General features: G+C 38.5%; 6 protein-coding genes across 6 annotated transcripts; 3 read left to right on the top strand and 3 right to left on the bottom strand.

The window, feature by feature from the left end:
• Positions 1-2,380: 2,380 nt before the first annotated feature.
• Positions 2,381-4,522, bottom strand: PKNH_0804300 (DnaJ protein, putative; the record flags this gene model as incomplete). The annotated part of the gene is made up of 1 exon (XM_002258648.1): positions 2,381-4,522. The coding sequence occupies one exon, from the start codon at positions 4,520-4,522 to the stop codon at positions 2,381-2,383; it is 2,142 nt and encodes a 713-aa protein (XP_002258684.1).
• A 3,832-nt stretch (positions 4,523-8,354) lies between these two features.
• On the top strand, positions 8,355-11,051 carry PKNH_0804400 (KIR protein; the record flags this gene model as incomplete). The annotated part of the gene is made up of 4 exons (XM_039113968.1): positions 8,355-9,038; positions 9,333-9,380; positions 9,639-10,505; positions 10,734-11,051. The coding sequence occupies 4 exons, from the start codon at positions 8,355-8,357 to the stop codon at positions 11,049-11,051; spliced, it is 1,917 nt and encodes a 638-aa protein (XP_038969602.1).
• A 1,716-nt stretch (positions 11,052-12,767) lies between these two features.
• Positions 12,768-15,165, bottom strand: PKNH_0804500 (peptidase, putative; the record flags this gene model as incomplete). Its single annotated transcript, XM_002258650.1, has 2 exons — positions 12,768-14,460; positions 14,645-15,165. 2 exons carry the CDS (start codon positions 15,163-15,165, stop codon positions 12,768-12,770), a joined length of 2,214 nt encoding a protein of 737 aa, XP_002258686.1.
• Positions 15,166-18,347: 3,182 nt separating this feature from the next.
• Positions 18,348-19,234, top strand: PKNH_0804600 (conserved Plasmodium protein, unknown function; the record flags this gene model as incomplete). The annotated part of the gene is made up of 2 exons (XM_002258651.1): positions 18,348-18,894; positions 19,095-19,234. 2 exons carry the CDS (start codon positions 18,348-18,350, stop codon positions 19,232-19,234), a joined length of 687 nt encoding a protein of 228 aa, XP_002258687.1.
• Positions 19,235-20,388: 1,154 nt separating this feature from the next.
• On the top strand, positions 20,389-22,035 carry PKNH_0804700 (uncharacterized protein; the record flags this gene model as incomplete). The annotated part of the gene is made up of 1 exon (XM_002258652.1): positions 20,389-22,035. The coding sequence occupies one exon, from the start codon at positions 20,389-20,391 to the stop codon at positions 22,033-22,035; it is 1,647 nt and encodes a 548-aa protein (XP_002258688.1).
• Positions 22,036-22,602: 567 nt separating this feature from the next.
• PKNH_0804800 (IMP1-like protein, putative) lies at positions 22,603-24,370 on the bottom strand (the record flags this gene model as incomplete). The annotated part of the gene is made up of 2 exons (XM_002258653.1): positions 22,603-22,752; positions 23,177-24,370. The coding sequence occupies 2 exons, from the start codon at positions 24,368-24,370 to the stop codon at positions 22,603-22,605; spliced, it is 1,344 nt and encodes a 447-aa protein (XP_002258689.1).
• Between the last annotated feature and the right edge of the window lie 1,237 nt (positions 24,371-25,607).

Genomic DNA, 25,607 nt, shown 5'->3' on the forward strand with positions numbered 1-25,607 from the left:
TATAAAAAAGTACTTCCCAAATTGGTGAAAAGAAAAAAAAAAAAAAAATTCTTCAGCTAAGCAGATTTTAATAGTAGCGTACTTGCCTATATCTCATCCTAATCCTTGTGCCTCTTTTTTTTTTTTTTTTTTTTTTTTTTCTCAGTATGCCCTTGAACCTAGCTGGGTATGTTAAGCGAGTTGACACAGCTCCGTTATGCTCAAAAGGGTTAAGCTGACTAAGGGGATAAACGCAAAAATGTGAAAATATGCTCTACATATATATGTACACAGATACCTACATATTTAAACATTTTATGAAAGATGAAAAATTCCACTATAGCTCCATTTCACGTAGCTTATCTCAGGGAGGGGGAAAAAAAAGAATACTCAATTTCGTGTACATGTGAGTACCTCTTTTTTCTAATTCCGACCTTTCTGGTACTCATCAACAATTCAGCCTCGCAAGCTTCTTAATCCTTTCATTATTTTTTTTTTTTCATTTTTCTCTTCATCACATTGTTATATGATATTATGCAATGCGAATGCCTTCTCCTGGTTGCCTTGCTTATTCCCTGATGACACCTTATACGCATGCACATAACAAGGTGGTCAGGTGTATGTACAATATCTATGCATGTGCTATGTGCACATACATGTGTGTATGGGCGGATGTACTTATCTACATATGCACGTACACTTGTACCATGATATTTCCCCCTTGTACGTCGCATCCCTAACCAAACCCTGTATAGTTCAGGGGGGGGGGGGGATATACTTCATTTTGCTCCTTCAAAAAATGTAATACCCCCTCTGGTAAAAAGGATGTGTTTCGTCTTTTGAAACTTTCCACCCTGTGAAGGAACGCACATAGAATAGACCACCACATAGCGTACACGCAAAAGTGAGGAAAGCAAGAATAACATCGCTCCCTTCCGTATGTGTCTATGCACACGCCCTGAGGTACATAAAGAATTGTATTCGCAATTAAGTGTACAAACTCATTTGTTCCGCTATTTCTGCATTTAAGTATCTACACGCAGGGACCCCCCCCCCCTTACAATTCCCCATGATCCGTTGGGCGAACATTATTTTGCAGAGTTCGCACAGATCGGTCGTCTACAAAGAGGCAAAACGAAATTGAGCGTCTTAATGATGGACTAGTACACCTCCATATATGCGTTTCTATATAGCATACCACCCTGGTATTACCGTGTAGGTGTTAGAGAACCAGAGAAAAATACCATAAGGCCCATAAAAAGCGGTCGACATGTTCATTCCTTTTAAGCCACGAACAGTGCCAGTAGGGAAGACGCAGATGGGTGCGTAAATATCAATAAATGGGCGGGGGACGAAAAAAAAGAAAAAATATCTCTGTTAAAAAATTGCTTCCATTTGTGTTCCCCTTAATGGTGGGCCATCAGCCGTGAAGTTTACATCCCTCCCCTTTAAAAACAGAGCAGCAGAAAGACACAATATGGTCGAGGGCTCCCTGCGTACAGTTCGCAGAGAAAGCTGTAAATAATCAAATGTTATGTGTTCCAACGGGGGAAGTAAAATTTTATGGCGTGAAGGAGACAACACAAGGCTGAAGAGGCGGGAAAAATAAAACTTTAGTGTGAAAAAGAAGGAAAAGAAAAAAAAAAAAAAAAAAAAAGCGCCACGATGAATTGAATGAAATCGTAGGGGGAGTCACAAACGTTGTGCACGTTTCTTGGTACCCAGTTAATGCAAAGTGGTATGAGAAAATTGGCAATAGATCCAAATGGCAGTCGCAAAAATCATTCGTTGCCATGCTCCCGACGAGAACCCAACATAATATCTCCAGCATATACTTCGCCATGTTAGCCTTTCCCATTTTTTCCGTTTAAATAGGCACCTCCATCAGTACTTTCCTTTTTATGATGTGTCTGCCCAACTTAGGAAACCTCATCCCAGATTAATTCGAACCATTTAAAACTTTCAATTTTGTAATTTAAAATTTTTTTCTTTTTTTCAAAAGTTATATTATTTTAAAAACAAACTCATCGGAATTTAAAAATTGTAGAGTGGGGAATGGACATCAAAAGGGGTGAAAGAATAAAAGCGGGGAAGGACGTGCTCAATGTTAGGCACGCAAAAATAAAACGGTGGTTACTTCTCATTGTTATACGTAAGCCAATTACATTTGTCAAACAAAAAAAAAAAAAAAAAAAAAAAAAAAAAGTCACGTAAAAATAATAATGCGAAAATAGTAAATATATGCACACAAATGAAGGAGTAGCATAACCAATTCAAACGAAATGGTTCCAACTGGAAAGTTATCCCCATAGTGGTCATTGCTCGTTGATCCCTCCTTCACACAACGAAGCAAAAAAAAAAATTAAATAAAACGACATGAGTATTAAAAAGGTCATAATCGTTATGGCAATTTCTCCCTCTTGCTGCTGCCCTTTTTATTTTTATTCACCTTTGCAGACACGTCAACAACAACTTTATTTGCTGCGTGTCCTTCTTTCTGTATGTGTGCAAATAATTTATTTCGCGAGTCAAATGTTTCCTTGCACATTTTACACACCAGATTTTTTGTACTTTCTTTTATTTTACTTTTCGAGTTTCCTTTTCCGCTTATGTCTTTATTGTCTTCCTTGGGCTCATCCAATTTTTTTTCGTCGTTTTCTTTCCTATTAGTGCCTTCCTTTTTTTTTTTTTTTTTTAGCAATTTTTTTTTTCGCTTGGAGGATGTATAGTCGTCACTCGAGTTCATTGTGTTTTCGGCCTGCGCGGGTGAGGCCTTAACCTGCTTTGCGGAATCATCCTCCTGAGGAGACTCCTCCCGCTGCAAACTTTCTGCTGCATCGGATATGCCCTCTTCTTCCTCTGTATAGGGAAATTTGTTTCGGTGTTGCTTCTTCCCTTTGTACCATGATAAGACATCTTCATCCTGGTGTGAAGACTCCGAGGCGGAATTAACCGACTCGGAAAAATTATTCATCTGTGCTCTGCTCTTTTTGTTTTTCTTTTTTTTCGTTTTCGACTTTGCGGAGCGCTTCTCTCGTTGCCCATCCGAGTTGTCACTTTGCTGGAAACTTGGTTCGTCCATCTGTTCATCCATCTGTTCATCCATCTGTTCATCCATCTGTTCATCCATCTGTTCATCCATTTGTTCATCCATCTGTTCATCCATCTGTTCATCCATTTGTTCATCCATCTGTTCATCCATTTGTTCATCCATCTGTTCATCCACTTGCCCATCCAACCACTTACCCTGTGGCTCGGCGTCGAAAATACCCCCAGCGGCATACCTCTTGGCGTGCTTCAAAAAGTTGCTCACATGCTTCTTGGATTTCTCATGCGAATTGTACTGCTTCATGCTTTTGAAATTCTTCCTACACACTTCGCACCTGTAGATGACTTCGCTGTACGGGTTCTCACTATTTTTGTCCTCTCCACCACTTTCACCATCTTCACCACCAGCATCCTCACAGTGGGAGTTGTAGTTCCCTTGTCCCTTACCACCAGAACGCTGCTCCTCCCCTTCACGGTTCCCTTTCATGCGGTCACCCTGTTCGCTGCACGAGGAATAGTCACATGGTTGTTCCTCCTCTGATGGCAACTTATCCCCTTGTGCTTGTCCCTCAGGATCCTCCCGTTTCTCCTTAATTTCCTCAAACAGATATTTCCTCTGGAGCATTTGTTCCCTACGTTGCCTTTCCTTCTCTTCCGCCTTTTTCCTCTTCTCCTCGGCCAATTCCAGAACCCTGTTAAGGTACCTCGTATCATGCTTCTTCAGGTGTTCCACCAGGGACCTGACATTTTCGTTAAACTCCTTCCTCTCCTTTAAGCTTCTTTTTTCGGCGGCTTTTTTCAAATTTCGTCTCACATGTCTATTTTCCTGTTCATACATTTTCATATATTCATATGAGTAGTCAAATTTTTTAACTGTGGAAAAGTTAGACCAATATGAATAAAATTCATCAATTTCCTTTCCATTCGATTTGGAATTCCCAAATGAAGGCGCATGAACATTATTCCTCTTATTCTCCTCATCCTCCTCGTGTCTCTTTTTTCCGTATCGGCGACGCATATTTAGCTCCTCATTTTCTTCTTCTATTATTTCTTCAAATAATTTTCTGTACACATTATAAAAACTTCTTTCGTCTTTATCATTAAATCCTTCATAACAGCTACTGCTGAAATATTCCCAAATGTTTATACCTGAAGTAGGTCCTCCTCCGCTTTCGCTACTTCCGGCGCTTCCACTTCGCCTTCTTGCTTGTCTGTTTTGATCCCTCTTTTCCTCATTTTCCTTTCCTGCAATGATTCGCAGACGATTTTTGTCATACCATTTCCTTCTCCTTTCATCCACCAAGCATTCATATGCCTCCTGAACTTGTCGAAATATATTTGTGCACCTTCTCTGTTCCTCCTCTGACAAATGGGAATTCTTATCTGGGTGATACTGAAGAATAATTTTTTTGTAACTCTTTTTGATTTCCTCCACCGTGGCTGTGCTTTCAACGTTTAATATTTCGTAGAAGCACTTGCATTTTTCTATATCCATGCTGCTGTTTCGGGGTACGTGTATTCATGTGGAGGGAAAATAACAGGTATTGCATAACGAGTTGCTATGCCGGACGGGAATTTCTCCTTCTTTTTGTTATTCAGGCCAGTTGCGCATATCTCCAATCAGGGGAGGGGCTTCCTGCTTAGCTTCTCCTCCACCCCAGCGCATGTGCTCCGCGCCTCATCCAATTATATATGCGGGGGGATACGAACCTTCGCACAGGCGTTCGCTCTTTGCGTGACTACAAAAATTGGTCCAGTTTTGTCACAAAGAAATGTTGCGAAAATATCGCTGAAGTACCACCAAAAAATCTCGATCAATGGGGACGTGGTGGGCACCTAATACTCCTCCTCCCTCGCGTGCCTCCCCTGCGAACGCTTAAACTGATATAACAACAAGCACCCCAGCTCCGCAGACGATTGTGCCCCCAACGCGGAGATTCCTTACATCATCATGGATCAAGTAGCAAAATAGGGAATCATTCACTCGGCTGCCTGTTCCCATCAATTTGTATAACGGAAAGTATACGTGTAAGTGTTTTTTTTTTTTTTTTTTTTTTTTTTATTACATTTCCTCCTTAAATGGCCCTTGAACTGTATTTCTCGTCCCCTCCTTCGCAGCATCAACATGTTCCACTCATGAAGCGCCGTCGATATATATATATATTTTTTTTTTTTTTTTTGCCATTTTTGGAGCAAACAAATTGTTTGCCACAGGGAGAAACATGCTGCTTCTGGTCTGTTTTTTTTTTTTTTCTTCTTATTTTTTTTTCCTTTTTTCTTTTTCTTGAAAAAAAAAAAATAATAAATAAGAAAAAAAAAAAAGCCTTAATAAAAATGAATGTCCTAATTACAGAAAAAAAAATTATAAAAACATTTGTCGAAAAAAATAGAAACCTTCTCGAAAGAAAATTTTTCCACAGAGAAAATTCGGCAAAAAAAAAAGAGGAGGAGGAGGAAGTGGAATATATAAAGTGTGTATTTAGAAGAAAAGGAAAAGGAAAGGAATAAGAAGAAAAAAGACGGAAAAGGAGAAAAAGTGGAAACATATTCCCCTTTAACAAAAATTAAGCAAAGCATTACTGTCTGTAGGTTGCGGATGTAATTCCACTTTCCCAATATGCACATGTAGATCGAAGAAAGGAACAGCGAAATTAGCCTCCTTCGATAAGGGACGCACATATGTAAGAAAATATTGTGAGCGGAAAAAAGTAAGGGAACAATGTAAAGAGCATTTTACTTGCATCCCACAAAATTACGCACATTGTAATTATGTACGAAGTCGCAACGGAGTGTTCCCTGCACGTTCCCCCTAAGGTTAAGGGAAAGCTCTAATACTGAATAATAGACGACAGGGGTTAAATATCTGTTCATTCTTTATTTTTTTTTGGCGCCTCCATCATTTTTGCGAATGTAGGAAGACAAACATGGATTCACAGAATTATACGGAACGAAATCGTCAAAAATAAGGATCGGATGATGGCCATAACACCGAGTCTTTCCTTCCTTTACTCTTTCCACCATTTTCCTTTTTTTTTTTTTTCTTTCTGTGTTTCGGGTACGAGTGCACATTCCGCCACCCACCATCAGGTTTTCCCCCGTCGTCCGGTTGGTGTAGTACTCGGTTGAACGGCGTGTCCGCTTTTTTTTTCCCCAGCCGTCAGGTTAGTCTGCGTAGCTTCGGGTTCGACAGCGTGTCCTGTATTTTTTTCCCCTGCCGTTCGGCTGCTCCAGTTCCAGTTATACGGCATGTCCAGTTTTTTTCTTCCCTGCCGTCTGGATGGTCCACGTAGTATCCAGTTCCCACTATCAGTTTTTCCCCCTGCCGTCCGGCTAGTGAATATAATCCGGTGCCTGTCTTCAAGAAGTTTTTCCTTATTTCCTATCCTTAAAGAAAGAAAAGGTAAACCCAGAAACCTAAATCCTAAGTCCTGAAATCTTTATTCCTATACCCTGGAACCTTATTCCTATATTCTGAAACCTCACTACTAAACACGAAACCTTACACTTAAAACAGGAACCTTATTCCTGAACCAGAAACCTTACCCCTGAACCAGAAAACTTACCCCTGAACCAGAAACCTTACCCCTGAACCAGAAACCTTACCCCTGAACCAGAAACCTTACCCCTGAACCAGAAACCTTACCCCTGAACCAGAAACCTTACCCCTGAACCAGAAACCTTACCCCTGAACCTTGAAGCCTTTATTCCTATACGCCCGAACCTTATTCCTATACGTTGAAACCTTATTCCAACACCCTGCAACCTTATTCCTATATCCCTGAAAACATTATTCCTATACCCTGAAACCTTATTCCTATACTCTGAAACCTTACTACTAATCCAGGAACCCTAAACCCTGAACATAAACCTTAAACCTAAACACTCAACCCGGAACCTTACACCTAAAACCGGAACCTTACTCCTAAATCTTGGAGCCTTCATTCTTATACCCTTAAACATAGGTCCTAAAACCTGGTCCTCACTCCAATACCCTTAAAATGTTATTCTAACACCCCTACAACCTTATTCCTATGTCACTGAAAACATTATTCCTATACCCTCAAACCTTATTCCTATACTATGAAACCTTACTCCTAATGCAAGAACACTAAACCCTGAACCTAAACCCTAGAACCCTAAACCCTAGAACCCTAAAACCTAGAACACAAAATGCTGAACCATAAACTCTAAACCCTGAACCTAAACCCTAAAACCTAGAACACTAAATGCTGAACCCTAAACTCTAAATCCTTAACCGTAAACTCTAAAACCTAGAACCCTAAATGCTGAACCCTAAACTCCAAATCCTGAACCCTAAACTCTAAATCCTGAACCCTAAACTCTAAACCCTAAACCCTAAACCCCTAAACCCTAAACTCTAAACCCTGAACCCTAAACCGTAAGTACTAAACCCTAAACCCTGAACCCTAAACCCTAAACCCTAAACCCTAAACCCTAAACCCTGAACCCTAAACCTAAACCCTAAACCCTAAACCCTAAACCCTGTACCTGAGGTGCAATTATATATATAAAGAAGTAATAGGGAATTTAGGTTGATCAAGTTTAGTGCATAATAGGAAATGGTACCTATATATATATAATTTATTTTTAACGGTGTACATAAAACAAAATTATATTTAATGGGAGGGAGAAAAGTATTTTATTTATAAAGTATGTTTGTTGGAATGTATTAAATTATTATAGAAGAATGTGGAAGAGGTTGTTAGGAAAAAAAGAAAGGGAAAAAATTATATTAGTTGTTAAGAAATATATTAGAGTAGAGAATAGGAAGGAAAAAATATAGAAAAAGATTATGGAAAAAGGGAAGATAAAAATATGGAAAGTTTAAAGTAAAAGAAAGAAGGAGTAAATAAGGAATTAAGTTTTATGGGAGAGAAGGAGGATGAATATTTTTAAGGTTATGTAAGATGTATTTTTAAGGGATAAGAAGAAGAAATGTTTTAAGGAATAAAAAGGAAAAGGAAAAAGAAAAGGAATAAAAAGAAGAAGGTTTAAAGGAGAATAAAAGGAAGTAAGAAGAATAAAAGGAAGAGTAATGAAAAGGAAAAGGAAAAGGTTATAAAAGAAATGATTAGAAGGAAGGAATAGATGAAAGGAATTTTAGCTGGAAGTGAATAAAAGGAAAGAAAGAAAAGAAATGAAGGGGGCTTATAGGGAAAGAAGAAGAATGTATAGAAAATAAAAAGAAGATTTTAAGGGAATGTAGAATAATTAGGTTTGAAGAGGAAAAGGAAGAAGATTTAAGGTAAAATAAAGAAGAAGAGAAAAGTAAAAGGAAGAACAAGAAAGAAGTAGAAGAAGAAAAAATGGCAAGCGACGCAGATAAATTACCTTCAGATAAAATATATGAGGAATTTGATAGGAGGACATGTTCTAATGGGGGTGCAGTGGAGGAAGCACAAGTGTGTGATGGAGAATTAAAGAAGACTGTGTCTGGCGTACTGGGGATACTGAACATTCGGGATGATACATTCACAAATAAGATTGTGGGGAATTGCATGCATGTATGTACAAAGATTTCAGATGTAGAATCATACTATGACCCCTGTAAGTTTTTGTACTTTTGGATTGGTACTCAACTTTGGCAGAGGAGCGAAGTGAAGGGTAATACTGCCAATTTCCAAACTATTATGAATACTATTTTTAGCCGCACGGATAATAGACAATTCTGGACTAAGTGCAATAGTAGTTTCTCCAATTTATATGATGGTATTAGCAAAGAACGTTTCCAGGAAGCTAAAGAACTGTACGACTATTACTACGACTATAACGAACTGACGAATTTAGACAATGCTGAATGTACTAAATATTGCCAAAATGGGAGATGTACCAACGCTTTTAACACAGCTAACTCAACATACCAGCAGTTAACGTCACGTTGTGAACCCCATTCGTTTGATGCTTATTGTACAGAATTTAAAATTAGGTCCGCGAGGAAGGGGGAAAGGGAATTTGCCCAACCGCAACAAATACAATGTAAAGCAAAAAAAGTAAAAACACATGAAAGAGTAAAAAAAAAATTAAAAAAAAACAAATGAAATCGCCCCCTCCTAAAAAAGAAACATAAAAGAAAGAAACATAAACCTAGACATATATACGTATACACCTATATATATGTCTACATATGTTGTATGCATATATATATATATATATATATATATATATATATATATATATATATATATATATATATATATATGGGGTCTGTATATACACAACCATATATATAGAGATCATGCCATACCACCACATTCCCTCCGCCTTCCTTCAAATTACATTTATAGGTAGAAGAGGCGCCATTGGAGGAGGTCACGGACCCACCAGATTTAATGGTAATAATTTTCATCCTTCAAACATATATGTAGACGTGGACCCATGTTACATGCATATACATATATGTCTACATTGATATATGTGCATATATATACATATATACATATATACATATATACATATATATATATATATATATACATATATATAGATTTATATACATATATCTATATATATACTTATATGTCTGTATATATACATATATATAATATTCTACACATTTTCCCCCTCTTCTTCCCATAATTACCTATTTATAGAACGACATGTTGGCACAGTTGCCCTCAAGTTTGTTGTATGAAGAATTCGAGAAAAAGGAGCGACTGAATAAGTGTAATAGTAGTACAATACAAAGCTTGATGCCTCAGCTGCAGCCTGAAATGAAGGACTATAATTGTAAGAACGACTGCATAGAGAAGGCTCTCTATGCATGGTGCTTTATAAATAATGAAACAGAGGCAAAGGATAAGGCATGGTATGATGATCGTTTCCATCTGTTCTATTCATGGTTAGGGCAGAAAATGTTTGGACATTCAAATAGTAAGGATAAAATTTCTTATCCTATGAATCAAGTTTACAATGTACTGAAGGGCTTGCACATTGGTCAGGACTGTAAGGACATGTGGGAAGACGTGCTCTTGGACAGTGAAACTCCCGGGGAGAATTTTAGTAATAGGAAAGCTTTATATGAATATTTTGTGGATTATGGCACCTTGGAAAGTCACTTAGGTATTAGTGGTATTGGTACTACTGCTAAAAAGAAATGTGAAAAAAAATATTATGAACACATAAACAAAATTACTAAAGCATGTAATGCTATAAGTGACTACTGTAAGAAAGAAGGAGGTCATGAGAATGATGAATATTGTACTTGGTTCAATGGTAAAAAAGAAAATTACTGTAACAAGGACAAAATAGCAAAATTAACATGCAAACAAGTCGTTTACAAACCCCCTTCCTCTGGTCCCGGTTCTACGGGAACATGGAACCCAGGTTCTTCTGGTACTGCCAGTACTGGAGACCATTCTATTTCCGGTTCCGATGGTTCAAGTGGTGGTGTAGGTGGCATGGTTGGTGGTACATTGGCAACAGTTGGATTACCAACAATTGGTTTCTTTTTATACAAAGTAAGTACATATACATATATACACATACATACACATATATATACATATACATATATATGTATATGTATATATATACGTACATACATATATATATGTAAGTATATATACGTACATACATATATATATGTAAGTATATATACGTATATACATATATGTATATGTATATATATATGTATGTATATGTGTATACATATGTTCTTTACTTTTCTTTTCTTTTCTTTTTTTCAGTATACTAACATATTTGATGGAATAAAAAAATCCCTCTTTGGTGGCAGTAATAATACCGGAGGAAGGAATAGGGGAAGAAGATCTACCATTGGACGTCAACACTTTGAGGACATACTCACAGAGAATGATTCTTCTACACTAGGAGACGACGGTTCCACCACCCTGGGTGGTGGTGGTGGTGGATCATCCACCTTAGGTGGTAGCTCCACCGATGTTTCTACCATATATAATGAACCACCTCGTCGAACAACCGGAAGAAGGGAAAGGGCAGGAACAAATAATAGAAGACCAGGAAATATACGTTATTATGCCACATAATATTCCTTCACTCTTTCCTTTTCTTTTCTTTCCTTCTCTTCCTTCTCTTTCCTTTTCTTTTTATTCCTTTTCTTTTCCTTTTCTTTTCCTTTTCTTTTCCTTCTCTTTCCTTTTCTTTTTCTTTTCTTTTTATTTTTTTATTAATTCTTAAACTTCTTTTTTTCTTCTCTTTAAATTTTTTGTATGATTGTATAAAAATGTTCACATTGATGTGTAATCCATATAAGTGAAAAAGAGAGAAAAAAAAAAAAAAAGTTACATTAGCTAGTTGTGAAAAAAAAAAAGAGGCATTTCAACCGACATACATTTCGCGCATAAAATGAACTTGAACGAGTCAGTAACGTTAATATAATAGGTCAGTTCGTCAGTTGTTAGTGTAGTTTCCCCGTCCAGTATGTACAGCGCAATGCCGATCCCTTCGTGTTCACCTGTACGCAAGTGCCAAGGTCACATGGAGCATACGATTTGCATTATAGGAATATTTGTATGTACCATTTTCTACATAAGGGGAGGGAAATTACAAATTGCAAAATGAGCACATCAGAATGAGCGATCTCTCTGTCGACACCCCGATTGTAAGAAAAGTGGCGCTCTATATAATTGTTGATAACTTTAAAAATTGATGAGGAAAAAATTAACCACAGGGAAGCATAATATATAAAAGAACTTCCCTCCGTACAACCTTCCGTTTGCTCACAAAATTCGGCAGAGCAAAGCACACCGTTTCGCTTCGCACATGTAAAAGATTCAATGAGGAACTAGATTGTTCACGGATAAAAGGTTATCAGCTGCCTTCGCTTCATTTGCCCCGTAATGAAAGCGGCAGTAGTCAGCAATAATGACGTCCTTCGCTTGAAATTTACTCCCGTTTGTCATAAATTAAAAAATGCTTAATGTATCTTCTACTAAAAAGTATAATCACACCATACGCCATTCCTCTTTAAATTGTGTAAAAAAAAAAAAAAAAAAAAAAAAAAAAGGGCACCAGGGGGATGTGCCGTACTGGGAAAGAAGACACAAACCATGTTGTCCTTTTGCTTACGGACATGTTTAGTTGTTCCCGAACTTTAACCCTTACCTTCTCCCCTTATCATTCCGTTTTAGCAAATATCAAATAGCACTCATTGCGAACGGGCAAGCATGCATAATACACTTTTCCTGGGTGCTATCCCAAGTCAAGACTTATGGCCCTCCCCCCCCCGTTTGCCTGTTCTCGCGTAAGAGAAATTGTAATTGTCCAAAAATCGAGCAGTAATGTGAACACACAATTTTGCTTCCCCGAGCAGAAGAAATCAAAATGATCGAAAAAAGCGAATTTAACAAAATATGCAGAAGAAGAAGGGATAAAGAATGGTAATAATTAATTAGATAGGGGTGCCATAAGAACACATGTGAAGGAAAGGAAGTTTTCCTATTTTTGTCTTTTAAACCATGAGTTCATATATTAAGACTTAAATGAGAATGCGAAAGAAAATTACGCCAAATGGGTGGAAAAAAAAAAAAAAAAAAAAAGTTAAGCAATATTTTTATGACAATAACTAGCTTTTATGTTAATATTAATTTTCCAAATGAAAGGGATAGAAAAAAAAAAAAAAAAAAAAAAAAAAAAAGTCCACAAACGAAACAGGGTATGTCGGCTTAAGCACCCGCGGGATTCGCACATTTGAAAATGTTTCTATCGGGGAAAAAATATACATACGCCACTTCATCCCACCGTCAGGCTAGCAAATCTCTGTTGGCCAACACGCGGTCGATGACGGAGGAACCAGACCAACCGGAAGATCCGACAAAATCTTGCGCAACAATGCCGTAAAACTTTTTCTGAAAAGAAACCAGAGAACTGTTCCGCTTCATGGACAAGTCGCCCGTCGACATGTTCATGAGGACTCTCATTTCCGCTAACAAGTAACTCAAAACAGAGCCCGCATAATAACATGAAAAATGATATGGAAAGCTTGTGGAATGTATGGAATAACTGGATCCAATTTTATACGGAAGATAATTTTCCAGGAGGTTGTAAAAAGGGACCAAAGAATTATCCCCACATGCATGATCATATGAATGGTCATATGGAACTTCCCCAGGATTATCCAAATGGCGGGTAAAGAAATCATGCGGGTTTAAATTATGGATCTCGTAATCTATCACTGCATGTGTATAAATGTTTGCCAAACGAGAAGAGTCAAATTTAATGGACTTGAATATATCTTCATTTATTTTTGAATTATTATCTGCCTTATTTGATAAGGCTTGTAAGACACTGAAGTTATTCACCAGGTGTTCATTCATGTGAGAAAAAAATTCCGCATAATCTAATGGCATGTTTGAAAACTGATATAAACCATATTTCCTTGATAATAATAACAAATGATACGCATGTCCAAATTCATGAAACAGGGTTAGAATTTCTGAACAACTAAACAGCTTCTTTTCTATTGGTAATGTTCCAATGAATTTATAATCCAGCACTACATGCCCTGTGAATATTAGACATGTGTTCGATAAACAATTCATCGAGGGAACTCTAAAATAATCCCTAATCTTTATTTCCATGTAAGGTACTATATACATATAGCCTAAGAGGGTGTCACCGGGGGAGACAACTTCCCTTCTCGGATTCTGTCCTACTGGACTCCGTACTAATTTTCCATTTGCCTGTGAATTGGCAGCGCTGGCATGGTTAACACTTCCCCTTCGCTCAATTTTATAGACCAGACTCCCCTTGGGCCACTTCTTCGTGACATTTTTCTCCTGCACTTCCTCATAGGAGAAATTGTAAATACGGGAAACTATTTCCATGAAATTCTTCCACACATACCCGTGAGGGAAGAAGGTATTCACGAAATATTCGTCTGATTTGTTCATACTTTTGTTATAGTAATAGCTCCACTCTTGCATGGAGGGTTTATCACGAATAGGAGAAAGTCTATCACGTCGCAATTCGCGTCTGTCGTCATGTGCACCATATCGATCGCCCGGCTGATTACCCCCTACACCTGACGAACTAAGTAACTTCCCCATGTGAACGCTCACACGATCATAATCCCTATCCACCTTCCTTTTTATTACATTAAAGAAATCCCTTAATTTTTCATACTTGCCTTTCTCACTTGTGAAATGAGACATGGAATAGTCTACCCAGTTTCTATAACCCAACTTTGTCGCCACATCATACCTCTTCTTCAAAATTTTTATTACTTCTTTATTTAGGCTCCTTTTTTTCTCATAAGGGCTGTTAAGAAGAGTCAACACTTTTTGCCTCAACGCCGGTTCTGTTACTGCGTTTAGAATAAATTCATAGTTGTGCTTACTTATCGGTATTTTTAACTTCTTCTTGTTAAATGCACACTGGTGTTTCTGTTTCCATTCTTCGTCTATGTTTATTTGGTTCCTGTCTATTGTTAAGTATCTGCAGGAGTACAGGAACGGTGTGCGTGTATGTGGGGGAAGACACCGTGGGGGAGATATGATGGAGAAAAAAAAATGTCAAAAATGGAGGAATATTTTTTAAGCGTTATTCAGGACATTTTTTCCAAAGGGAATATCCCTAAGCATATATATACACACACATATATATATAGGGCCACGCTCACCTTATCTTAACACTGTTGATTTTCTTCAAATACGCGGCGCAGTCTGTATGCAGTTCAGCCACCAAGTGGCTAACCGATTTCTCATTTTTTATGTGGATACTATAGGGAATGTATTTTTCATGCGCCCTGTCAACCCCCGCGATTTGTAGACTTGTGGCAATTCTGTCCTCCACATATTCAAGAACTTTCCTGTGGAAAAAAGTGATCTTCTTCAACTTTGCACATGTGATTAGGAAGTAATACAAATTTAAGCAGTTCTGTAGACTGCTGTGACTTCCGTTCTGGTCATTTCTTGATAGAAATACACTTCGCGCATTGATGAGCTTGTCAATTTCTTTGGATATGTGAAATAAATTTATGCATGTTTTGTCTACGGGATAGTTGATGAGCTTGGAACTCTTTACATGCTCCACAATTTCGTCCTGCAGTTTTCTTTTTTCCGCGCCACAGAACATGGGCGATATTTTCGAAAAAAGGAGAAAAATGCATTTATTTATTATAAACCTTTTTCCTGCGTTCATTTTCAGTGGAGCTCTCCTCGATTTTTTTCCTTTTTTTCTTTTCTTCTCTTTTCCTCTTTCACATCGGTTAAAAAACTTGCTGCGTTTTTTTTTTTTTTTTCCCCGTCGGCTCTTAGCACATTTTCGAAGAACTGGGTTTCGTCCTATTCATTATTAACGTGTGAAACGTTGGGCATGGAGCCGGCTCCATTCTCTTTCATACCAGTAAAAAGCTGTTGCACGAAACCCCTTTCTTCAAAAAATGAGCGACGCGCAGTGGTAAATGGAAAACCTTTTTTTTTTTTTTTTTTTTTCTCTTTTTCTTTTTTTTCAGCTAGCCATTTTAAAAAAAAAAAAAAAAAAAAAAAAAAAAGAAAAAGAAAAAGAAAAAAAAAAAAAATAGATTGAAAGAAAAGAAACTTCACGGTATAGGAGTAAGGCTTCAGGGGTATTGAAGTAAGATTTCGGGTTTAGGTTTAAGGTTGTAGGGTGTAGGTGTCGGGTTCCTGTTTTGGGGTATAGGAGTAAGGTCTCAAGGTTTAAGTTTAAAAGATTAGGGTGTTAGAAAAATTTTTCAGGGTGTTAGAAGTCACATTCCGGCTTTAGGATGAAGGTTTTAGTGTATAGGAATAAGGTTCTGGCGTTAACTTTTTAGTTACTTCAGGGGGGAAAGTATAAACTCCTCGCAGACAGGAAAGCAAACCCGGCGGCAGGGAACAAGCGGATAGTGGGAAGCGGATAATGGGAACATCCCAAACACCCGCGAGGGAGGGAGAGAGGAAAAAACTCCTCGCTGACAGGGGACGAACTGGACAAGGAAGAAGAAGGAGAAAATGCGAAATAAACGCAATGACTGTTCGTATAAGGACCATAAGAGATATACTTTCGAACAAAAGAACCCCTACCCCCCCCCTTTTCGTAAGATATTCTGTTTCTTTCTATGAAAGTGCTTCAAATTCTGGTCCGAATGAAAGGAGAAGAATTGTAAAAGATGTGTAGCAGCTACATGTGCACTTATATACGGGGAAACCTATTTCTATGTTCCTCATTTGAATACAGTTTATTTTTGCACATTGATCCAGTTTTCACCCACATCGTCTGTTCAGCGGAATGATGTTTAATATAAGGTAGCCAAAAATGGGAATATGACAAAGATAAACATGCGTACCAGAAGAACTTTTCATGTTTTCTAGAAAAAAAAAAAAAAAAGGTTGGGGTGGGAGGGGAAGTTCTCTTTTCGGAGAGACGAGGAAAGACCTTATAATTTTGCAAAAAAAAACGTTTCCAACAACTTCATCGTGCACCACTTTACCTCTTCATTTGCACCCATGTTGTGTGTATTACTTCCTTTTTTTGTTTTTCTTTCTTTTCTTCTTTTTTCTTGATCCAAGGGGGAAGAGGCTTCATACGTTTGTGCCACAGTATATGAAACGTTGAGTAGCTCTCCTTCCAGCGTATTTTCTTTTTCTTTTTCTTTTTTTCCCCCCCCAAAAAAAACAAATGAACCGCTCTTTCCGTTCTCCTATTTTGGTCTAACTGCATATGCGTCATTATTTTCTCCGCGTCCCACAACTTTTCCGAATTGCCCTTTTAGCCCTGCTACCTTTTTTTTTTTTTTTCTTTGAAAAACTTCCTGCAACGCGGCCAACTGAGGGATTTCCCTAGTTGGACAATTTCCAACCATCAGGGCAGAACAAAATTGTTAACAACTCGGGGAAAATAATATTTCGTTCTGTTCTCATTTTGCACATGGTTGCATAATTTTTTCCTTCCCCCTTTGTGCATTTGAAAAACTAGAAAGTCAGAGATAGTATAAGGTTAAAAAAAAAAAAATTCTCCTAAAGAACATATATTTCTTTTTTTTTTTTTTGAATAAAATATTTTCTTAAATGAAATATTTTTTCCAAATGTAACAGATTTTTGCACGCGCACTAATTAAAGCGGTGTCACTTTGTTGTTTCAAAATAGCGTCTATTAATGTAGAAAATGACAAAATAAATAAATAAAAAAAAATGTGCGCACGAGTGGAGGGGTGTGCACGCATAACAAGTACATATAATATATACTTGCGTACATGCACGTACTTGTGCATATGGTCATATGCGTACAACACCAGCAACCCGTTTATGCACAGTTCGCGTGGAAAAAAAAAAGTAACCAGGGGTCGGGGAGAATTACGGAAGAAAAAGAACCAAGGGCGGCAATTTACGCCAAAACTGAAATGGTGTCTTCGAACATGTGAAATGAAAAAAAAAAAAAAAAAAAAAAAAAAAATTGCAAAATAGTGTAATTTTGTTTCTGACGGTTCTTACGATGCGAAAGAGGGACACATTCGTCTGAAAAAACTCACGCCGATGATGAGAAAATCAAGTGGCAACAAACGCATAGCTATATTTCAAAAAAAGTTTGACACTGGAGGAAGTGGGGGGAGGCGGACGCGGACGACGCATCGCACACATACCAGACCAAGCAAACGTTAGGAACATTGCCCACACTGTCAACAACGCACCCCAGGCGGCCCCTTAAAAGCGCTGAGGCAACAAACGAAACACAGAACAGAACGGAGCAGAATATAATCTAGCACAACAAAGCGCAACATCGTCACCAGTACAAGATCGTCTATGGATAGACACATACATTCCGTCTTTTGTTCTGTCTACCCAACCAGAGTGAAAGAAATGGCGTTGCTATAAGGCCTTTCCTAACATTTAAAGTTTTTTGTTTTTTCCATCTTGTCAATGCTGTCTAATTCTCCTACCCTCACATTATTACTGCATCGCTACAAACGAGATGCTTCCTCCCTATGAACATTCAATGCAAACTGAATACATTCTCATGAGACCATTTTTATCATCGAAGGGGGATAACTCACCAAGTAAAGTCATTTTGCACATTTTTTCCTCTGAACTTTTATTTTTTGCAAAACCGTTCTCTATATTTATCACACTTAGGGGCATAACCATAGGACGATATATAGATTCACACCAGACTAGTGCACTACGCCCAATTGTACCGAGTTAAGTCTTGTCATACTTTTCTTTTCCTATCGAAAGTACGGGACATGCAAAGACAGATTAGCTAAGCGGTGCCGCCGTGATGCAACAAATCAGCGTGACGATTCAGAACCCCCCCCTGCGCTCAACCATATCAATAAAGACGTCTATTTCCCACCCCTCCTGATTCATTCCCCCCCAAAAAAAAACATGAACGATAACAATGAGCACCTATTACTATTCTACGATGCGTATAAAGACAATAGAAACAAGTGGGGAATCGGATTAAATAAATTAAACATCCATATAGACAACTACAAAACAAACAGAACCAAATTATTTTTATATGTATTATGGAATATCCTCATTTTTATATATATGCTTGAGTTTTTCGTGAACTTATTTTTTCTTCTTTCTATGTCACATGGTAATCTCATAAGCAAAAGTATTCTTTCGTTTTCTCTGTTGGATTCAATTTTAGTAATCCTCCTGACAAGCCAAGGGCTACATGCTTACTCGAAGGATAAGTCGATAGAACTACACAAGTGCGCCCAATACTTCCATGTCTTGAGCATTTGGTGCTCCGTTAAATTGCTACTTTATATCTTTGTGGCGGTTTTGTCCTTTGCGATCCTTCCCACAGAGAAGCTCAACCACCTTTTTTACTTTTATGGGACCAAGGGCGTTTACTTTAACTACTTTATTGAGATAGTTATAACTTTCAATGTGATCAAGTCTGTGTTAACCTTCTTCACTGGTAAGGAGGGGCGTCACGGAGTGCGGTTCCTCTCTACTGTAGCGCCTTCCCCAATTTAACACTACGCAAATGCACATACGCACAATTTCACACTGCCCAGATGCACATACGCACAATTTCACACTGCCCAGATGCACATACGCACAATTTCACACTGCGCAAATCCACACACCCATAATTTTACACCTTCTCATCCGTAGGACAAAAAATCCAGTACATCTTCAGCTGCATCCGGACGTCCACCATCTTAAAGAGCAAAATTCGCAAAGACCTCGAAAAGCAGTCCTTCCTATTTGAAGACTACACCTACGGGACATTCATCACTGACTTCCGGGAGTGAGAAATGTTGTCATCTCATGATTCAGCTGACTGAAGAAAGGAAATCGCTTGACCATTTCAATATTGTTCATTTGTTGCTTCCCCATTTGTGTAGTGCATACTTTTTTTTTTTTTTTTTTTTTTTTTTTTTTTGCATTATTCTGGTTATTCACCTTCATCCTACATGGAGTGCCTGACTATTTTTTGCTTGTTCTACCTAATGGGTGAAATTAGCTTGTCGGTGCTTTGCATAAACATGAGCGCATGTACACATATGCTCATGTTTCTATAACCGATTCACCTACTAAACTGCGCACACAACTTATTCTGCGCCCCTTAGATTTTTCGTTTTATAATTTGTTTCCCAGTTGCTACACCCCTCCCAGGTAAATACCTCCTATCCCCTCATGTATATCCCTGTGCCTACCGCATTATACCTGACGTTTCTGCATGAGCTTATTAACTCCCCCTTGTTCGCATAAGGTTGGGCCCACTGCTCACAGTGCTTCCTCCTCTTCATTTTTTAATTTTTGGCCTTTTGTAAAAGTTCCCCAATTTTTTTTTTTTATTTAAATTTGTTTCACCAATTTTAAAATGCCCCCTTTGGATGAAGGCCTATTAATACTAAGTGAATGTTTCCCCGTAGCAGGAACGGGGCAACAGGTGACACTTCCTTTTTTTTTCCTTGTACAAGGGAACGTCCTTATGGAAACCCCAATCGTGGCGCTTTCCTTCGTCAAAGGCGTGTGTGTAAATGTATCTTCGCCATTCCGGGGAACATACAGTTCATCCAGAAAATGAATTAACATGAAATAAATATGCATGTACATATGTGTGTAAAGAAACAGAATGAGTGAATTCCTTCCCCCCCTTTTTTATCCCCCAAATGGCAACTACGTGGAGGAGAGACTTCTTCCGGTAGGTCGGCTTACCAGCCGTTATATGCGTAAAGGCAAATCCCAAACGTATATTATATCCCAATCCGCTGGTACCCACTTTTTTTTTGGCAACAGCAACTGTTCGCGCAAAGGTCTCTCAGTCAAGTGGGTAGCATTATCCACCCCGTGCACAAACCGAAACGTATGCCAAAATAGAAGATGACGATGGGATACGAAGAACCTATCGCAGCCCAACATGGAGTGAGATAGTTTGTGATCTGTGCATTATTCACACACAATGTCGATTTACGCGTTGGTGGGTCTTCTCCTGCTTGTGATCCACGGTCACCTTGGCGGGTACTTTTCGATTAGAGTAACTTCCCATGGAGGCACAAAAATAAGGAGACCAATCAGGTGGAAACCCTCCTGCAGGATGCACACCCAGCAGTACATAACAAATCATATGAAGAAAGCGCAGATACGAAACAAAAGCGGGAAGAGTGTGGGATACCCCCTGAGGAGAACAAAAGTACAAATGATTTTAGCGCCCAAAGGATCCATGCACGAAAAGAAGACAAAAGAAATTTTGGAAGACCCAGTGAAAAACTACCCATGGGAAATAAGTATCCCTTTTCATGAAACCATTACAAAAGAACTTAGTCCATATTATAATTTTCTAAAATCTGAATGGGCATATATAGACCACAAGAAAGACGTAAGGAGACCATGTGGGAAGATCGAAGGAGGGATAGAAAATTATGATGGCAAAGGATTAAAATTAGAGAAAGGAGTAGACAGACCAAGGTATAATAAAATGGCATATTATGATGACCATGGAGTAGAATGGAGAAATATAAATCAAGATGAACTAATCAGATTTGATTTCCTTCCTGATGGTAACCAGGATCAAACATTCCTTGAAACAGAAGAAGATTTAGAACATCGACAATGGGGAAATTGGAACTACAACGCTTCTAAAGAAACGACACAGTTGAACTCTGCATGGAGAGATCCTGTACTATCCAAAAGTTTAACAAATTTAATTTACCCTTGGAATCATAAGGCACATGAAAATCATGCTATTCCATATGGATATACTTCTCCCGCTTTGTTTATACCTGAACCCAAGATCGAATGGGAGCTCGCGGCCAGAGGATTTTTCGCAGGATATTATGAAGATACTAATTGGTCACGCATAAAATATTATAAGCAAACGAAAAAACTAATTCTGCAGTGGCATGATGAGAGTAAGAAAGAAGATGGTGAAAGTGATAGTCGTATAGTGGATAGAATAAAAATGGAACTTTTTGGATTATCTGCTAAAAGAAGATACCCCTCTAAACAGATAAAACTGATTAATGATCACGCATTGTTAAGAGCCAAAGAAATTGTTCTTGATCATTTATTGAACCCAAGTGGAGATCCAGATTATATTACTTACTTCCTCGATAGACATGAACCATTAGATTACATCGGAGGGGGGAATCACAACTGCTCCGACGAAGAAATAAAAAACAAAACGGTCGTACTTAATATGTGTGTTTACCCTGTTAAACAAAGACATGAAACGTACTCCAAAAATATGTCCATTTCGGAGATGGCTGAAATGTACCATTACTACATGACGGAAATAAGGGGAGAAGGTAGATCACATCAGTCAAGTGAAGATCCAGTGGAAGATAGGTACCAATGTTACGAACTGCAAAAACAGAGGAAGCAATTCCCTGCTTTGGTATCCTTATATAAACCTCTTTGGACGAATAAAAAATTCGGAGAGGAATTTGGGGATGCTCTCCAGCAGGGGCAGAAGATACGCATTGACCAGCTGCACACCTTCAACAGAAAACTCAAACTTAAAAGGAAAAACAAACTGACACCGGAACAGATGGATTCCTACAACTACGTCGATGACTATAGCCATGTGGACGACGAATACGAATTTTAATGTGCAAAACCGGTGTACTCAGTGTTATGCGGCGCCACCTATGCGCCATGTATGCACCATCTGGGTATCACTTGTTCACTTTTTTTACACATTTTTCTTTTCTTTTCTTTTTTTTTTGTGTGCCATTTTAATATCTAGGAGGGGGACTAACCAGGGACCCTCTCCCCATCCGTTGACAAAACATTAGAATTTCCTCCTTAAAAACAACTTCATTTCGTTTTTTCTTCCGACAAATCTATCTACAGGATAAGTGCCAGTATATGACGGGTTAACACTTTTCTCTACCCACAAAAGAAGGAGTATCATCTACAGAGCACAAAAAACACGCTTGTGACGAAATGGAATACCAATTGAAAGACAGAGTACATTGCAAAAGGGGGGTTATCACCTTTTTGGTGACGTTACAAATGTAGGAGGTGGCATCGAGGGGAAAAAAAAGAAAAAAAGAAAAAAAGAAAAGAAAAAAAAAAGAAAAAAAGAAAAAGTATATTTCATAAAATGACTATGAAGCTTATGCTTCGCTTCTCAACTGGTGCAATAGTGCTATCGCCCCGTTGGCACTACTCACTAGATGTCCTGAAAAGCCCCGAAGCTGCACACGTAGGAACAGAGCTTCTCCGTCTCGATTTCCTCCTTGAATATTGGGAGCCCCTTCTGAATGACGAAAATGAAGTTGCCCTTGAACTCGATCTCTTCTTCGATGGGAGCATAGTGCAGCTGCGAAGGGGGAAATAAGTGCACATGTAGTAAAGTTCAAGAAAAACGGACTTCCCATATATTAAAGGTGGAGAGAAAAGGAGAAACACTATCCCCAATGGGAGCTCATAAGATGGGGGAAAAAAACACGCAACCCTGTTAAGGTGTTACAAAATGGACTCATTGAAGCGTAAAAAGGATAGAATAAAATTATCATCATTTTTTAGCTACACACGCAATCAATATGTAGATAATTTTTTTTCTTTTTCGATTCGACCATCTAGTGTAAATAATAACCCATTTTTGAGTCAACCAAATGGGAACCCTCCCCCAAAATCGAGCTGTGCACTTTTGTCGACACAATTTATACAGATGAGTATCCCTCTTAGCGTAGCTCAGTTTTGGTTAAGTCCCTTTCACGTAATGTGATCCACTCCTTCTATACCTTCTTCTCCTTGGAATCAAAAAAAATAACGTCCAGTTTTGGAGGGGGCTGAGCATTGAAGGCAGGTAAGAAGTATAAAACACCGTTAAATTTTTTTTTCATTTTTATAAAGTTGATGACACATTCGTAGTAAGGCTTTACGTCTCTAACGTAGGTGCTCTGCATTATTTTCGTAACATCTTTTAGTAAAATCTGCTTCATGTTATTTTTCATAAAATAAAAATCTGGGATGCTACTTGAGTATATATAGCCTAATACACCTCTGCCTTTTATGGGTTCCTTGGAATAATGTAATTCTAGTTGTCCGTTGTTTTCCTCACTATATATTAAATAGATTCCCTCTCTTACGCGTACAGATGTTGATTTGACTTCCGGTGGAGGTCCTATACAGGCTGAGGCCTCAGGGGGGGGAGGGGCTGAGGCTGCTCCAAGGAAACTGAACTTGGGCTTTTTCTTTTGCAACAATTTAGGTTTGAAATCTTTTATGATTAAACGGGAACCTCTTTTTGCTTGTTCTTTTGGTTTCTCCAGATCGTCGACTTTTTTCTTCTCTTCTTCTGTCTTGCCTTCTGAGATTGCTTCGAGTAGACGCCTCATTTTGTCTTCCTCCTCTATCATACTCAGTCGTTCCCTTTCCTTTGCCTTTTGTCTCTCTTCCTCTTCCTCCTGTTCTTTTTTCCTTTTTTCTCGCTCTTCCTCCTCTCTGCTGCTTTCGTCCTCTAAAATCAGTTCATTCAAAATATCATCATCATTGTTTCCACAGCAGAGACATAGAAAGCATCCTCCTCCTTCTCTCTTGATCCTTTCCCCCTTCGCAGCTTCCATTTTTTCCTTCACCACTACATCGTTTGAGGAATTCTTCTTCGTGTTTTTATTCCCCTCGGCGTGGTTATCTTTTTGCTGAGACCTCTTTCCTTGAGGCTCTTCTCCATATCTCCTCGGCGGGGAAGATGGCTTTGATTTGGTGGGCTTCGTGGGTTCATTGCTCCTTTTTACTGGCTTCCCTACAATTGTCTGTTTGGTTTCATTTTGCTGTTTGCTTTGTCCGCCTTGGCCACTTTTCCCATTTTGCTTTCGTTTCTTCATTGGATCTGTCCGCATCTTCTTTTCCTGCCGATGCGATGCGTTGGACGGATCCAAATCGGTTTTCCCCTTCTTGTGCGCCGCACCAGAACTTTTGGATGACCTCCTCATTTGGGGAAGTCCAATCTGGGAGGATCTCACACAACAGGGGGGGACGAATTCCACGCCTAATCACATGCAACCCTATGCAAGGACTTCACAAATATTCCTAACGAGAAAAAAAAAAAAAAAAAAAAAAAAAAAGAATTAGAATGTCACACCAACACAATAGATTAATTTCCCCTTCTTAGTTCCACAAAAGTAAAAATGTGTAGACTTGTATGGAAAGATTCAACATGCATGAATGGACAATTAATGATGCTAAAAATTGGACATGGAAAAAAAAAGGGAAGAACACATTTCGGTGTGTGTACTTTGGCGATATTAACCTTGTGGACGCACCAAAGGAAGGTTTCTATTAAAGGAACTCATAAATCGGAATGCTGCAACTTCGTGTAGTAAACATGTGCTAAGTCCAAGCCGGCAAGAAGAGAGCATAACTGGGTACATCATCACATGAGCGCATTATCACCATATGCTACACTGACGCACAGCCGTGTAGACAACGATGGGATGCATAAAATACTGCGTACTCATAAATACACTCGGAAAGAGCCACTCAAAAGTGTTGTCCTTGTAACGATCAGCATAGAATTAAAAAAAAGAAAAAAAAGTGAACTATCAAAAATATGATGATAACAAATGGAACGCATTTCCCCAGACACTTATTTAGGAAAAAAAAAAAATATATATTTGCCCTTCCTCAATTTGTGCTCTGTCTTGCAAAATAAAACTACATGCTGCACACAACGTCACATTTAAAAAAGGTTCACAACATGATGAATCCCCGTTCGCTAGCAAAAAAATCTTATTAACCAAATCATCGGATTACTTATGTGTGCAACTGTCAGATCGGTAGACATACTCACTATGAGAAGCACACCACACATACACTTCGAAAGAAAAAACGCGTTTCTGTTTGGAGGTGCACATTTGGATGGAAGTTCTGTTCCAGCTATTCCACAACGGCGTTCCACTATGCTGCAAGGGGGTGATTCCATTGAGGAGGGTTTATTTAAAAGAGCCTGAAAAATGGGGGGAAATTTGGCACTGGGAAAGTTACGACAAAAAGCCCCTTGACCCACATGTCCTCCAGTAGGTACTCCATTCCTTAAGCTATTTGCAAAGGAGAAGAAATAAATGCATGTTACCACGAAGGTGTGATTTTTTTTTTTTTTTTTTTTTTTTTTTTCCCTACGTGTACATACACACATTGGAGGAATATCCTACGTCATACCCAGTGGAAGCA

Source organism: Plasmodium knowlesi (assembly GCF_000006355.2).
Source record: "Plasmodium knowlesi strain H genome assembly, chromosome: 8".
Lineage (NCBI taxonomy): Eukaryota > Apicomplexa > Aconoidasida > Haemosporida > Plasmodiidae > Plasmodium > Plasmodium knowlesi.